Below are 15,878 nucleotides of genomic sequence, written 5' to 3'. Positions count from 1 at the left end.
AGTGATGCCATTTGGTTTAAAGAATGCTGGTGCTACATATCAAAGGGCTATGCAAAATATATTTGATGACTTGCTTCATAAAAATGTTGAATGTTATGTTGATGACCTGGTGGTAAAATCTATAAAGAGGAGTGATCATTTGAAAGACTTAAGAATGGTGTTTGAGCTGCTTCGAAGATATCAACTAAGGATGAATCCATTGAAGTGTGCCTTTGGAGTTACTTCTGGAAAGTTCCTTGGCTTCATTGTGAGACATCGAGGAATTGAAATTGATCAAGCCAAAGTTGATGCAATATTGAAGATGCCTGCACCTCAAAACATTCATGAGTTAAAAAGTCTCCAAGGAAAGCTAGCCTACTTGAGGAGGTTCATCTCAAACCTAGCAGGACGATGCCAACCATTCGGTCATCTCATGAAGAAGGGCGCCCCTTTTAATTGGGACGAAACATGTAGCGACGCCTTTAAAAGTATCAAGTCATATCTAGCAAAACCTCCAGTTTTGGCAGCCCCTATACCTGGAAAGCCATTGATACTCTACATTGCGGCACAAGAAAGGTCCGTAGGAGCCCTGTTAGCTCAAGAGAATAGCGAAGGCAAATAAAACTCTCTTTACTACTTGAGTAGAACGATGACACCAAATGAGCTAAACTATTCACCGATTGAAAAATTATGCTTGGCGCTAGTCTTCTCAATTCAAAAGATGAAGCATTATTTTCAAGCACATGTTGTTCGTTTTATTTCTAGAGCAAATCCCATCAAGTTTGTTATGTCGAAACCTGTCCTTAGTGACCGACTAGCAAGATGGTACCTCCAATTCCAACAGTTTGAGATCGTGTACATCCCTCAAAAAGCTGTGAAAGGACAAGCATTGGCGGATTTCTTGGCAGACCATCCGATACCGAATGATTGGGATTTAACTGATGAGCTTCCTGATGAAGATGCAATGTTAATTGAAGTTCTACCTCCTTGGAAAATGTACTTTGATGGAGCTGCACATCGTGGCGGTGCTGGTGCTGGTGTAGTGTTCATTACTTCACAAGAAGAGATCCTACCATTCTCATTTTCTTTGAAGCAATGTTGCTCCAATAATGTCGCTGAATACCAAGCGTTGATACTTGGACTTGAGATGGTCGTTGACATGAAGCAATTAAACTTACAAGTCTTTGGTGACTCTCAGTTGGTGATCAACCAACTCTTAGGAAGTTATGAGGTGAAGAAGCCTGAATTGCGTCCTTATCATGATTATGCTCAAAAGTTGATAGGATGGCTTGGAGATGTAACCCTTCAACATGTGCGCAGAACGGAGAATAAGAAAGCTGATGCATTGGCTGCTCTAGCTTCAACACTAACCCTTCCTGATCAGACGCAAGTGACTATTTGTCAAAAATGGATAGTACCACCGCCAAATGAGGAAGAATGTATAGAAAATGAGTTTAATCATTTCGTCGCCGTTTCTGAAGCCGCGAAGGAAGAGTGGAGACAACCCATTATTGACTACATGTGTTATGGGATACTTCCAGAAGATCCAAGGACAAGGACTGACATTCGTCATCGTGCACCTCGCTTCCTTTATTACAAGGACACATTATATAGAAGATCATTTGAGGGTGTACTATTACGATGTTTGGGAGAGGAAGAAGCAATTCAAGCTTTGCAAGAAGCACACTCGGGAGTGTGTGGATCACATCAATCTGGACCAAAACTACACTTTCACATAAAGAGAATGGGGTATTATTGGCCAACCATGGTGAAAGATTGCTTAGATTATGCTCGGAGGTGCGATGCTTGTCAATTTCATGCGAATTTTATACATCAGCCGCCCGAAGTATTGCACCCAACTATTGCATCTTGGCCATTTGACACTTGGGGATTGGATGTTGTGGGACCATTACCAAAATCTTCTGGTGGACACTTGTACATCTTGGCTGCAACAGATTACTTCTCAAAATGGGCTGAAGCTGTCGCTCTTAAAGAAGTGAAGAAAGAGAATGTTGCAAATTTTATCCGAGTGAATATCATATATTGCTTTGGCATCCCTCGCTACATTATAACAGACAATGGCAAGCCATTTGATAGTAAGTTAATGAACAAAATTTGTGATCTCTTTAACTTCAAGCAACGTAAATCTTCTATGTATCATGCTGCCGCCAATGGTCTTGCTGAAGCATTTAATAAGACTCTATGCAACCTCCTCAAGAAAGTTGTATCCAAGTCCAAGCGAGATTGGCATGAAAGAATGGAAGAAGCTTTGTGGGCATATAGAACAACATACCGCACTCCAACTCAAGCAACACCATATTCACTTGCTTTTGGAGTTGAAGCAGTCTTGCCACTTGAGCGTCAAATACCTTCCTTGAGACTCGCTATTCAAGAAGGGCTCACTGAAGAATAAAATGCTCGACTTCGTCTTGTTGAGTTAGAAGCACTTGATGAAAAGAGGCTAGAAGCCCAACAAAATCTTGAATGTTATCAAGCTCGTCTATCTCGTGCTTTCAATAAGAAGGTTCGCTTGAGGTGCTTCCAAGTTGGAGACCAAGTTCTCGCAGTACGAAGACCCGTCATTACTTCGCACAAGTCTGGGGGCAAATTTACCTCAAAGTGGGATGAACCATATGTCGTACAAGAAACATATTCACATGGTGCTTACAAGCTTGTTGATGCAGATGGCGTAAGGATCGGTCCTATTAATGCAAAATTCCTAAAGAGGTACTACCCTTGAAGTTAGATGATGCTCCTTAAGGTACGAGCCTAAACTGCATGTCACTCCTGGCCCGCAAGGTTATAAACTGTGTACGGCACATAAAAAAAAAAAATTCACTCAATCCCCCAGAACTACGTTGTGACTTGATCCTCTTCACTGAGGTACGTAGGCGCTTAAAATATATCCTAAGTTCAATTGCATGAGTGTTAAAAAACCACATGTTCCCACTTGATCTGTTACATGACAATCAAAGCGGTAAGTATTTTATTTTATCTTTTGTCCCATCAAACTTTAGACTTGTACGAAGTATTCATTGGTCAATAGATGGGGGCAAACCTTTAAAAAAAAATGAGTTCGGTTAACAACATGCCTGAAGTTTCTTTAAAATTGAAGTCTTCAAGTCTTTTAAGTATGCAAGTTGAAGTCTTCAAATCCTCTAAGTATACAGGCTGAAGGTCTTCAAGTCTTCCAAGTATGCAAGTTGAAGTCTTTAAATCCTCAGGCTGAAGGTCTTCAAGTCTTCTAAGTATGCAAGTTGAAGTCTTCAAATCCTCCAAGTATACATGCTGACAGTCTTCAAGTCTTCCAAAGTATGCAAGTTGAAGTCTTCAAATCCTCCAAGTGTACAAGCTGAAGGTCTTTAAGTCTTCCAAATATGCAAGTTGAAGTTTTCAAATCCTCCAAGTATTCAGGCTGAAGGTCTTCAAGTCTTCCAAGTATGCAAGTTGAGGTCTTCAAATTTTTCAAAATCTGCAAGTTAATGTCTTCAAATTCTTCAAGTCTGCAAGTTGATGTCTTCAAAGTCTTCTAAGTATGCAAGTTGAAGTCTTCAAATCCTCCAAGTATACAGGCTGAAGGTCTTTAAGTCTTCCAAGTATGCAGGTTGAAGTCTTCAAATTCTTCAAAGTCTGCAAGTTGAAGTCTTCAAATTCTTTAAAGTCTGCAAGTTGATGTCTTCAAATTCTTCAAGTTTGCAAGTTGATGTCTTCAAATTCTTCAAGTCTGCAAGTTGAGGTCTTTAAATTCTTTAAGTCTGCAAGTTGAAGTCTTCAAATTATTCAAAGCCTGCAAGTTAATGTCTTCAAATTCTTCAAGTCTGCAAGTTAATGTCTTCAAATTCTTCAAGTCTGCAAGTTGAGGTCTTTAAATTCTTTAAGTCTGCAAGTTGAAGTCTTCAAATTATTCGAAGTTTGAAAGTTGAAGTTTTCAAGTCTTGACCTCTAAATTACCTTCCTTAAGGTGAGGATGCGTATCCATCCTTTTTTCACATTAAGGATACCATAAGGTTACCTTTCCTTAGGGCGGGGATGCGTATCCATCCTCTTTTTGCCTTTTAAGAATACATTTAGATTACCTTTCTTAGGGCGGGGATGCGTATCCATCCTCTTTTCGCCTTAAAGAATACCTTTAGATTACCTTTCTTAGGGCGGGGATGAGTATCCATCCTCTTTTCACCTTAAAGAATACCTTTAGATTACCTTTCTTAGGGCGGGGATGAGTATCCATCCTCTTTTCACCTTAAAGAATACCTTTAGATTACCTTTTTTAGGGCGGGGATGAGTATCCATCCTCTTTTCGCCTTAAGAGAGTACCTTTAGATTACCTTTCTTAGGGCGGGGATGCGCATCCATCCTCTTTTCACCTTAAAGAATGCCTTTCTTAGGGCGGGGATGAGTGTCCATCCTCTTTTCGCCTTAAGAATACCATAAATTACCTTTCTTAGGGCGGGGATGTGTATCTATCCTCTTTCGCCTTAAGAATATCAGCTGCATGACAGAATTTAAAGTTAACTTCAAAAAATCACCTAGAAAGATTTTGAAGGTATTAAACCTTGAATTTCGGATATGTTGTAGAACTTTGTGTATAGATTCTAAATAATCAAGCGGCTTGTGATTTCGTCGTTCCTACATCAAGACACAAGAGTTTTAGTAAAGCCACACAAGTCTGCAATTTTCAGCATGACAGAATTTAAAGCTAACTTCAAAAAATCATCTAGAAATATTCTGAAGGTGTTAAATTCCGAATTCTGGATATGTTAGAGATCGAGAAGTCTAGTTTCTGGAAAATCAAACCGTTCTTGATTTCGATTTTTCTACAATGAGATATGAATTTTCTACGACAAACATGTCAAGCTGTAAAAAGGTTGACGAAAATCAGAAAAAGGGAGGGAAACTACCTTGAATTATGCCTCTTTCGTCACAGGCTCGTAGCTCACAATCTGTAATTGAAGACAAAATTGTGGATATAATGTGTCTATTTATAGATGTCATGTGATAGGAATAAAATCCTTCTCCTAGTTCAATTACAATTCTTTTTTGGCTAGGACAATAGAAAGGGACATGAACTTGAAATTGAGTAGGATTACAATTCCTAGTTCAATTGCAATTCCTTGTGGGCTATGCTAAAGTAATTAACGGAAATACTCTCCTAGTTGAATTGATTTACCTATTGCCTTGTAACAAGCGTTTATTTGTCTCCTATCCTGATTCTAATTGGTTAGATATATGGTTAAAAGTGGCAGGTAAGCCACATAAGATCAAATACTCACATTCCCACTCCAATTACATGTATTGGAGTCGGGCAATGCCTAAATTAAACATTACATGGGCATGACAAATAAATTACCATTTAATTAATGCTTCAAGTCTAGTCTTTAAATGATAAAATATTTTGACAAGCCTTGAAGCAGGGGGCATTTGTAATCATTTAAAATTTATTTAAATATAAATTTATTAAATGATTCGGATTATATTAAATTCATGAATATATTAGTCCAAATAAATATTATGGATTAATATAATTGATTTAATTATTTAAATTCAATAAATATGAATTTAATTAAAGCCCGCTCCATAAAGCCCATATGCCATGTCACTTAAATCTGATTGGCCGAAGAGAGTCCTCTTCTAAACACAACTCCTCTATTTTAAAACTATCAATAGGGGTCCTCATAATTCAGAAAAGAGGACCAAGAATTTTAACAAGAAGCTAGAGAAAGCTCGTGGATCAAAAGCTGCAGATTTCTCTACAAGTTCAAGATTTCAAGAATTCAAGCATTCAAGTTTCAAGAACATTCAAGTCTCAAGAACGATCAAGATCAAGAACGATAAAGATCAAGAACGATCAAGATCAAGACCGTCGGATTCAAGATCAAGCTCGAAGCCCTTGGATTCAACTAGAAGTCAAGATCAAGATAAAGTTCAAGTTCAAGTTCAAGATCAAGATAAAGTTCAAAATCAAGTCCAAGTCCAAGTCCAAGTTTAAGATCAAGATCGAGATAAATCTCAAGTTCAAGATCAAGCTCAAGAGCCCTTGAATTATATTTGAAAAGGCGAATTCAGAGGAATAATAGAGATTGTAACACTCGCACTTTGAAATAATAAATACGATTGTTGCATAATTTTCCGTTCTTGATTATTGTTTTCTCGACGCGAATTTTATTGTCTACAATACCCTTCTCTGTTTTGTGCATCAATTGATATACAACACCTCTTGACATAATTACCTTGGTTTTAATTTTGAAAGAGCTAAAAAAACAAATGTGATCTAAATTTAATTGACACTAAAATTGAAATGTTCACAAATCAACATTCTAATACTTCTTGATCAATCCTTTCATGATGCGATCTCTTCTTCCCACATAAACTCACTCCAAACAACTTTACCTTATCACTCTTTGGCTCTTCATGATCTTCAATATGTACTTGGCGATGTCGATGATGATCAACAATTTTCTGATTCAGATCTTCATTAAGTAAAAACACACGGAAATTTTCCTCAACCGGTTTGATATGATTTTGAATGAAGTAGATAATGTCATTGTAGAGATTCTTCATATGTGTGAGTTCAGATAATAGTACAATGTTCCTTTTCCTTAGCCTTTCATTGTCTTGTGTGAGTGCTAAAAGGATATCATGATCAACAGTGCTAGGGTTTTGTGTTTCTTGGTGATAGATACTTCTTGTGATGTGTTCATGGTAGGGTGTCAAATGATGTAATTGTTGAGGTGTACTCTTTCTTCTTTGGATCTCATAAAGTAAGTGTTTTTGTCCTTTCTTGAAATGTTCATTTGCAAATTCCCATCTCTCTGGAACTATCTTCTTAAATCCCTGAAATGAGAAATGAGAATATACTCCACAAATAAGGTAAGTTGAATGGGACGTTAATTATTACTCCCTCCGTCCCAATTTATGTGACACATTTTGGATTTCGAGATTCAAACAAGTTTATCGACTGTAAATTTTTCATATATCTTTTAAATATTTTGGATTGTAAACTATTGTGACTTATAATACTTTCTACGTAGTTTACAAATATATAAATTTCATTTAAAAAATATTGAAGATTTCATACGTAAATTTTCGGTCAAACTTAAACTACTCGACTCTCGAAAAACGAATTGTGTCACATGAATTGGGACATAGAGAGCATGTATTTTTTATATAAAGAACTTCTTTGTAGAATAATGGTGATTTGGCTTATTGAATTAGTGAAATCCAACTAAAAGGTGTTGCTTTTCTCCTTGGTATTTGTAGGCCCAAGAAAATGATTTGGGAAAGCAATTCATTGTGCTTGGAGAAATTTTTGGTCACCATCATCAGTATTACTAAAATCTACTAGGTTTTGGTTGAACTCCACAAAAAGTTTTTATTTTTTTTATAAAAAAAATAGAGAAATAGTTTTATCTTCTAAACCATATAAAGTTTCCATAAACCAAAGAAATGATTATGTTAGAAAATATGCCTCATCTCCCAGACATATAATGAAAAACTAGAAAATAAACATGTACATAATGTGGATGAGATATCCTTTCTTGGATATTCCTTTTTTTTTTTATATATATTTATTTATTCATTCATTCATTATATGGGATTCTTAACTGAATTTTTTAAATGGTCTAATTTTCACCTATTATTTGAAACAACCAATGGTAGCTACTTTAAGGTCAAATAACACAAAGAAAAGGATAAAAAAAATTCTAAGGTTAAGATGTAACATAAAGCAAATTAAGCATACTGATTTCTAGCCTAAGATTATGCAAGTTAATGCTTAAACAAAAAGTGTGGCATTACTAAACCTAAAAAATAATGCAAATTACCTTCTACAAATTAAAAATATACTAACAACATTAAAGCTCTTTATACTATCGGTGTATATACTTGTTGAATCCTTAATGTACATACAAAACCAAAGGGTTCATCTATCTCCTTTCAAACAATACTAGCAATGTATTTCTTTATCCTTAATATAATGTATTTTACTAAAAGTACGGACAAGGATTGTGTTAGAGTAGTAATGCATTTTTTTTTATCCTTAATCATAGGTTTCGGGTTCGTGTCTTTCTGGTATGAATCATCTTTGTTGGGAAGCACTTTATCGTCAATGTGCACAAATTTGAATTTAATCGGACCTTGTGGATAATAGATATTGAGTGAAGAAACAAAACTAAAACTAACAAGGGTTGTGTTGGAGTGGTTATGTATTTCTAATTCTTCTTTAACCACATGTTTCAAATTCGTATACTGCTAGGTACATAGTCATCTTTATTAGAAACACTTCATCGTCAATGTGCGTGAATCTAGATTTAATTGGATGTTGTGGATAATAGACATTGGGTGAAAAAATAAAAAATAAAACTTAGTAAAAGATAGAAAAAGAAAAGAAACTCTTAAACATAACTACATTCTTGGTAGATCAAAAGACAAAAACATCAAAAAAGAGGGTTATATATATACTTACATAAGTATTGAGTTGCCTAACAAAGCTGGAGAAATTGTTGTGTTTAAAGTAGTTGGGAAGAAGATCCTTAGCAAACTCAGGAGGTCTCCATACAACAAAAGTGGTTTCATATTCACCCCATGAAACAATGTGATCACTACTTGGATCATCCACTAGTTGATATGTTTTTGTCAAGAAGGGTGCAACCATTGCCTTTTGCATTGCCAAAAACATCTCTTGATCACAAGAAGTTGAAGAAGCCATTAAGGATAACTATGTTGTTACTTGTTAAGAAGAAGGTTTGTCTTTTAATTAAGAAAGATAAACGAATGTCTCTCTTTCCCCTTAGTTTGTGTGTGTATATATGTTGTTGTTACACGTGCACATGTGTGTTTTTATGTGGATTTTTATTTTATATTTTTGGTAAAAGAGATAAGATATTATAACTTAATATAATTCTTTTGTATTTTGGTCAATTCCTCCATTATTTGTATTCGAAAAAATAGAAGCAGACAAAACAAGAATTCTACTACTACTGAATGTTGTAATAAATGACTATTATGTAATAGCTACTCTTCTTACTATCAATCACTTGATGTTTTTTGTCTAGATTGAAATTTGAATTTCAATCACTTATGATTTGTAGTTATTTTACTGATCGTTAAGTCACACTGTTATTATAAAGTGATATGTATCTTTGATATAAGACACAAGATCCTTGTAACTTGAAAAATTTCCCTTTACTCATTTCTATTGTTTGTAACTTCAAGAAAAAAGCATATGAACTTGTCAATATAATTATATTTGTGTCTGTTTAGATTTGGTATATTATGAGATCCAAATCCAATCAATGAGTGAATTAACTATTTTAAAATACAAATATATTGTTCCCTTCTTCCTTTTGATAGAGTGGTGTCTAGTGGACCTCTGTTTTGTGTTATAAAATAAGTTATTTTTTCAGAAGTCAAATTGGTCAACACACTTTTAATCTAAAATTTTGTGCCCAAGTGTGATACTTTTATCTTCTGATAACATCTAATTGAAATTTGAGTCTCATCTCATGCTCAAATCTTAGAAGGATTTTGTGTATAACATGTGAGGTGAGTTTTCAAACTTTACAAATAGGTTGGTATAATATATCACAAATTATAATAAAATATAATTAAAAATAAAAATATATTTAAGTTGAGGCATGTATAATATCTCATTCTCGTGAAGAAAATTCAAGTCCATTGCAATATAATTTATATGACTAGCTAGCAATATAACTATTGTTTTGTCCAATAATGTTGTTTAATTCAAACAACTACGAATTAGTTGAAGAATTCAAAGCTTCATCGTTAATATATTATTTTTTTTAATATAAAATTTCTCTCTTTTAAGTAGTGAATAAGTTGGAGACTTAAAATATTTTTATTTCTAAATTATTATTTTTTCTACACTAACATCAAAATATAAACACAATACAATATCTCTCAACCTTTATTCATTTATCCAACATAAGGAAGAAAACATCATTTATATACAGATGCAGAATTTCTTTCACAAATAAATGTCAAGAATGTGGATTGTCATTTAAGGATTAGTGACACAATTAAATAAAACTGAGTTAATAAGTAAATTGATCATTTTAATAAATCATTTTATAGGTGTATTTTTTTAAACCTAATACATCTTTAATTAATTGTTTGAATTTACGCGGTGACTTCTTTTTATTGATTTAACTAAGTTACCTAAAAAGCTTACATACTAATTTGACTAATTCAGGTTCACGAAATAAAACATTTTTTATGAAATAATTACTTATTTTGAAATTTCAAACTCGAAATTCTGAACGAATTCCAACTATGAACTATCCATCACTCTTGTAACAAATATATATTGTTCTTGTTCATATAAAAATAAGAAATAAAGATACAAAAAGACTCCAATTCTTGAAAAAAGTTATTTTAAAGTACTTAAACTTTCATAAAATTCTCCTTAAAGTTTAACAAAAGAATTATAAAAAGTCAGAGAAGGCATGTGAGGGGTGCCTCTTTTTATGGCTTTGTTTTATAATTCTTTTTTAAAAAGCTTGTCTATGATTATAAAAAAAATGTCTTATTTTATGAACACCTTTTGTGATTATCCACAGATCTAATAGTAGGAACATTCCTTAACTTTTATTATTTTTCCTTAGACCGTGATGAAAAAGTAATATATGAAATGGTAATGGACAATTAGTTTAGGTAATTCCTTGGACTAATTAAATTATAATTTATTCCTTCTTTGACTTTTGAAAGAATTTTAGGAAAGAGGAAATGAGAGAGAAGACACTTGTTGAGAGACGCGTAACAAATTCTAATTTCATATAAAATGTCTAAAGTTTTACATGGCTAAAGTTCAGTCATTTCTATTGGAGTTAAATTATTTTTTATCTAAAGTTTAGGTATTTTTGCCATTGTTGTTTGAATTTCACACATTTTTTCTTAATTTCATGAATATATGATTGAATTTTAAGAAAACTTCATTCATATACCACATATACATTAAAATTTCTGGCCAATTTCTGGCAATTTAGCATCACCCTTAAACTTATTCTAAAGTAGATATACCCCTTAAATGTTTTTCAAATACCTACACTATAAGTTAGTAGTTGTCATCGATGTATACTCAGTATATAACAAAAATATAACAGATGTATAATTTGTATATAAAATTAGTACTTATTCTTAATGTATATACATGATTTCTTTGGAGCAATATTATTGTGAAAAAAGTTCATAATCTTACGGTAATCACTACTAGAAGGAATATTGGAGGAAGATCATAAGAATTCTACTATGATATGTTATACTTTATATACTAATCTTGATATGTCATTTATTGTAGTTTTACCATTGTTTATATAGTACATATAATTTTTTTTAGATTTTACACAAATTTTATAGTGTTAAAAATTAATTACATCCTATTCCTATTCTTTTCCAAATTACAAAAATCTCTTAAATTAGGTGGAATCCGAATACATCCCAAAACGTCCCGATACATCGCCTCCTGATTTCGGATACATCTATCAACGTCCTGATACATCGAATTTCAGTTTCGGATACATCACTCAACGTCGCGATTTATCGCGTACGTCCCAATACATCGCGTAAAGTGATGTATCTGACTGATACATCGCGTAAAGTAATGTAACGATACATTCCGTACATCCCGATACACCATAAAGTGATGTATCTGACCATTGTATTCGACTGATACGTCGCATAAAGTGATGATATTTTATGCTTTACTAGTATTAATTGAAAATGGTAAATTTCATAATTACACAATAAAGTGGTTTCAGTTGCACCAAATATAACTAAGTTTTCATTTTTATATAAATAATAGCCCAAAATTAGTGATATATATACATACAACAAAAATTATTTTCTACAAAATGGCTATTCTATGCACATGTAATGTATCAATATGTATATATAATATATCAAAATTGTATAAATAGTGAATATTTGTGTATAGATAATATATGACTATATATCACAGATGTATATACATCTGTATGCATTGTTGATACAATAAAGTATATATTGCAGATCGATTTTTTTCAATCTCAACCAACTCAAATCTCCTCTAAACAATCCCATAATTTAGATATGAGCTTCTCTCAAAATTTTAAGTCTTTGATATATTATTCACTCAAAACAATTCATTTTTTGCAGCATGTTGATTTTAAAATTTAAGCTTTGGAGAAAAAGAAAAAGGAGGAGGAGGAAATTAAAGGTAACCAGAAAATTGTTGTTTCTTCAAATCTTGCATTTAGGAGTTCCACGTTTACTCTCTAAGTTGAGTGATTAACTTTTTTAATTAATATGCAATCAAACACTATCGAAGATTAGTTAAGTTTAATTAAGGAAATATTACTTAAATACACAACTTATTTTATCTTCTTTTTTTTTTTTTAATTTTCCTACTATTTTTAAAATTACAAAAATTCATATTCTTTTCTATTCTCGGATACATTACTTTACGCGTTGTATCAGTCAGATACATCACTTTACGCAATGCATCGGTATGTACGTGATGTATCAGGATGTTGAGTGATGTATCCAAAACTGAGATGTGATGTATCAGGACGTTGAGAGATGTATCCAAAATAGGAACGCGATGTATTGGAACATTTTGAGATGTATCCGAATTCTACCAAATTTAAAGAATTTTTCGTAACTTTGAAAAGAATAGACATTAAATATAATTAACTCTTAACATGATGAAATTTGTGTATAATTTTCAATTATTGGGCCACACATTGGCCTAGTGGTTAATCTTTTTTAAAATTGGAAAAGTTACATATTTAGTCGCTTGCTTAAAGTAGATTCCCTTAATGTAGTCATATACTATAAATATTTATAAAATTTACTCCAATTAAATCTTCTTCTCTAAGCACCTTTCCTTTCCTTTTTCAATATTTGAAGGCAAAGTAAACGTTGAGTTTTAGCTCTAAAACAGAAAATTATTTATTTCAAGATTAAAATATGTCTGTTATATATACATATTTACTAATATATCTTTTATATTTATTGATTTTTATGATTAGTTTCTCGTACGTAATGATTTAATTTGTAAAATAATTTTTAAATTTATTTTACTTGATATTTTAAATTATATTTAAATCATCATGTCAATATTATATTAATATTTAATTATTTTTTTATTTATCTAAATATACTATTGATTGAAAATTTCAATATGTACATTTTAATTTTTATAAATAAAAAAATGAATTAATATTTTATAATAAATATTCAAAATAATCTTAATATTAAAAGTGCATTGATACTTGTTCTTTTTCATAATTTGATTCTCAAAAGTACTTTTTAATTTTTTTTAGCAAAATACAATCCGCTTATCAAAAACACTTTTCAAATGAATTAACTAAACACAATTTTTTTTTAAAGCATTATTCTGAAAAGTTATTTTTAAAAGGTATTTCTAAAAGCATCAATGTCAAACAGACTAATCAACTAATGAATTTCATAAACCAAATCGTTTAACCGAAAAAAGCATATTCCTTGATTACATCATATATAACTTTTTACTTATCATGTTAATCTAATCTCAAAACATCATACGACACGTTATATTTAAGGGCTCTTAATAATAGTCTAATGTTTGTGGATTTAGTCACCTTTCCACCTATTTTGCAAGTAGCAAAGACTTTTAATTTTTAGCATATATTTAGTCAAATCAAAATAGGTGAAAATATACTCCTAGTGTAGATTATTTAAAATTATTATTATATATATAAACAATAAAATGGACACCACTATGGATGAACATAAATTAGAGTGGCGACATTTTTATTTGAAAGAAAAAAGGTTCCAACTTTTGGAGACATGCTTTAAGAATTAAGGGTAATTATTTTTGTCCTCCACTTACAAATTCATCTTATTATAAATTTCATTGTAGCCAAGATTGACGCATACATGCTGATTAATTAGAACATGACTCACAAGAAAGTTTATAAATTAAAGAGTCTAAGATTATTAAATAAAGCAATTATTGTTAAACAATTCACAAGACCCTTTAATTGGTAATTATATATTCATGTAGAGGTGAAAGGAAAAATCTTTTTGGCCAGAAAATTTGGCTAGAATGGTAAAATAGCATATTTCACACTATTTTATTTTATATTTTTGAACATTTTTACCCTTTTAACTTTAATACCTTTTAATTAAAAAATGGAAACAAGATCAGTTTATTTTAAAATAAAAAATATATTATAGACTTTTTAATTTTTTTGACAAATTCTGACCAAATTTTCTGGCAATTTAACATTACCCGAGGTGAAATTAGAATATTAAACTTTGAGTTCTGAATTTATAATGACTATTTTAAGTGATAATCACTGAATTCTAAATTTAATATTTATACATATTTAATAAATCTATTACCATAAATATACTATTTAAACAAAATTTATTATACTCAATTGAATCCGCATGCAGATTACTAGTTCCGCCCTTGCATTTATTATCATTCCATAGCAAAGAATGGCTCACACTTCCAAATTAAATTCTTGGATGAGAATTGAGAATATACTGTATATAATTGTGCAATTCATATATTATTTAATACATTTTTGTATTATTAATATCTTAATTAATATATTAAAGTAGGCAGAGTTTTTTCAAACTTCTCTTGACTCAATATTTTTCTTTTATTGACGCGGCTTTGCAAATTTGGTTTGTGATTTATGCATTTGTCACTCTCACATAGTTATATTATCAAGGTTAAGTTAAAGTAATAATAACAATAAAACAATGACCTTACCTTTTATTCTCATAATCACAATCTCTAAGACTTTTATAAGTTTGGAGTCTGACTAAATCTGGGCTCGCGTCAGGAAGTCCCATATTAAGGGGTAAATCATTCTCTAATAAAGGTGATTTGTACTTAGAAGCACTCGAACCCGACACCTCTAGTTAAAAATTCTTCCGATCATAGTGTCATAAAAATCTTTCTATAATGTGAGAGATGGAAGTCAGCATTACAAGCTCTTTATTGACTTGTTAATATGACTTTCAAATTAAATGAACGTTTTTAATTTTGAACCTTTAAACTCAATGAACCTTTTCAATTTTGAACCTTCTAACTCAAAGAACCTTTTCAATTTTGAACCTTCTAACTCTATGAACCTTTCAACTTTGATCCTTCTAACTCAATGAACCTTTTAAACCTCGTACCCTTTCTTCTCAATTTATCAATATGTCTTTCCAACTCTGTCATGTCACCAACTTAGCATATGGTTTTCAAATGTGAACCTTTCAAATATATGAACCTTTTAAAATTGAAAGAAGTATTAAAAACACCACTAAATTTGATGCAAATTATTAGTTTCATTTCTGAAATATTGACAGCCTTAAAAACACCCCTTTACTTGACTAACTAAACTTAAATACACCTCTGATCTTACAACATGAGTAAAATACACCTCTAAATTCTCTTCAAGTTTAGATGTTTTCAACACTTTTCTTGTCTTTTTATTAAGAATCATATGCTCCTACAAGAGTTTGAAACCACTTGCTATGTCATATGTCTCTTCAAAAGCTCTGTTTTATTATGTCCTACGTAAAATCCTTTTTCCTTTCATTTTCAAAAGTTTAGGTCGGTAAAATGGTCCAAGAGCTTCCTCTATCCCAACAAGCAAGACGATATGTGTATTTAAGGTCGAATTTAAAGTTTCAAAACATCATTAAGAAGGTAAATTTAGTAAAATACACTTAGAATTAAAGTTCTCTTAAAGAGTATGTTAGGTCAACATGGGTCAAGAAATATGAAATGGAGAGAGTACTTGTTAATTTAAAAAATCAAGAGAAAATCATTTTTTTTCCAACTTTACCTATAACATTAACTATTCTAGAATTAAGAGACCCACAAATAAATAAAGAATGAAGAATTAATAAGGGATATA

At 31.6% G+C, this 15,878-nt stretch overlaps 2 protein-coding genes across 2 annotated transcripts; one reads left to right on the top strand and one right to left on the bottom strand.

Annotated features, from left to right (window-relative positions):
- Positions 1-628: 628 nt before the first annotated feature.
- LOC125837844 (uncharacterized) lies at positions 629-2,392 on the top strand. The gene has a single exon (XM_049516915.1). The coding sequence runs from the start codon at positions 629-631 to the stop codon at positions 2,390-2,392; it is 1,764 nt and encodes a 587-aa protein (XP_049372872.1).
- A 3,893-nt stretch (positions 2,393-6,285) lies between these two features.
- On the bottom strand, positions 6,286-8,683 carry LOC125837909 (heat stress transcription factor B-4b-like). Its single transcript, XM_049516982.1, has 2 exons — positions 8,441-8,683; positions 6,286-6,810 (listed from the first exon to the last, which is right to left on the bottom strand). Exons 1-2 carry the CDS (start codon positions 8,681-8,683, stop codon positions 6,286-6,288), a joined length of 768 nt encoding a protein of 255 aa, XP_049372939.1.
- Between the last annotated feature and the right edge of the window lie 7,195 nt (positions 8,684-15,878).

The sequence above is a fragment of the Solanum verrucosum genome, unplaced genomic scaffold (genome assembly GCF_900185275.1).
Source record: "Solanum verrucosum unplaced genomic scaffold, falcon-dt-bn FXZP01000262.1, whole genome shotgun sequence".
Lineage (NCBI taxonomy): Eukaryota > Viridiplantae > Streptophyta > Magnoliopsida > Solanales > Solanaceae > Solanum > Solanum verrucosum.
Note: the sequence above shows the minus strand (reverse complement) of the source record. Positions and strands in the feature narration are given on the sequence as shown.

What these genes read in the sequence shown, in the direction of transcription:
- LOC125837844 (XM_049516915.1), top strand. Translation starts at nt 629, where the DNA reads ATGACACCAAATGAGCTAAACTATTCACCGATTGAAAAATTATGCTTG.
- LOC125837909 (XM_049516982.1), bottom strand. Translation starts at nt 8,683, where the DNA reads ATGGCTTCTTCAACTTCTTGTGATCAAGAGATGTTTTTGGCAATGCAA. An exon ending in TTAGGCAACTCAATACTTAT is followed by an intron (nt 6,811 to 8,440) that starts GTAAGTATATAT and finishes TTCTCATTTCAG; the next exon opens with GGATTTAAGAAGATAGTTCC.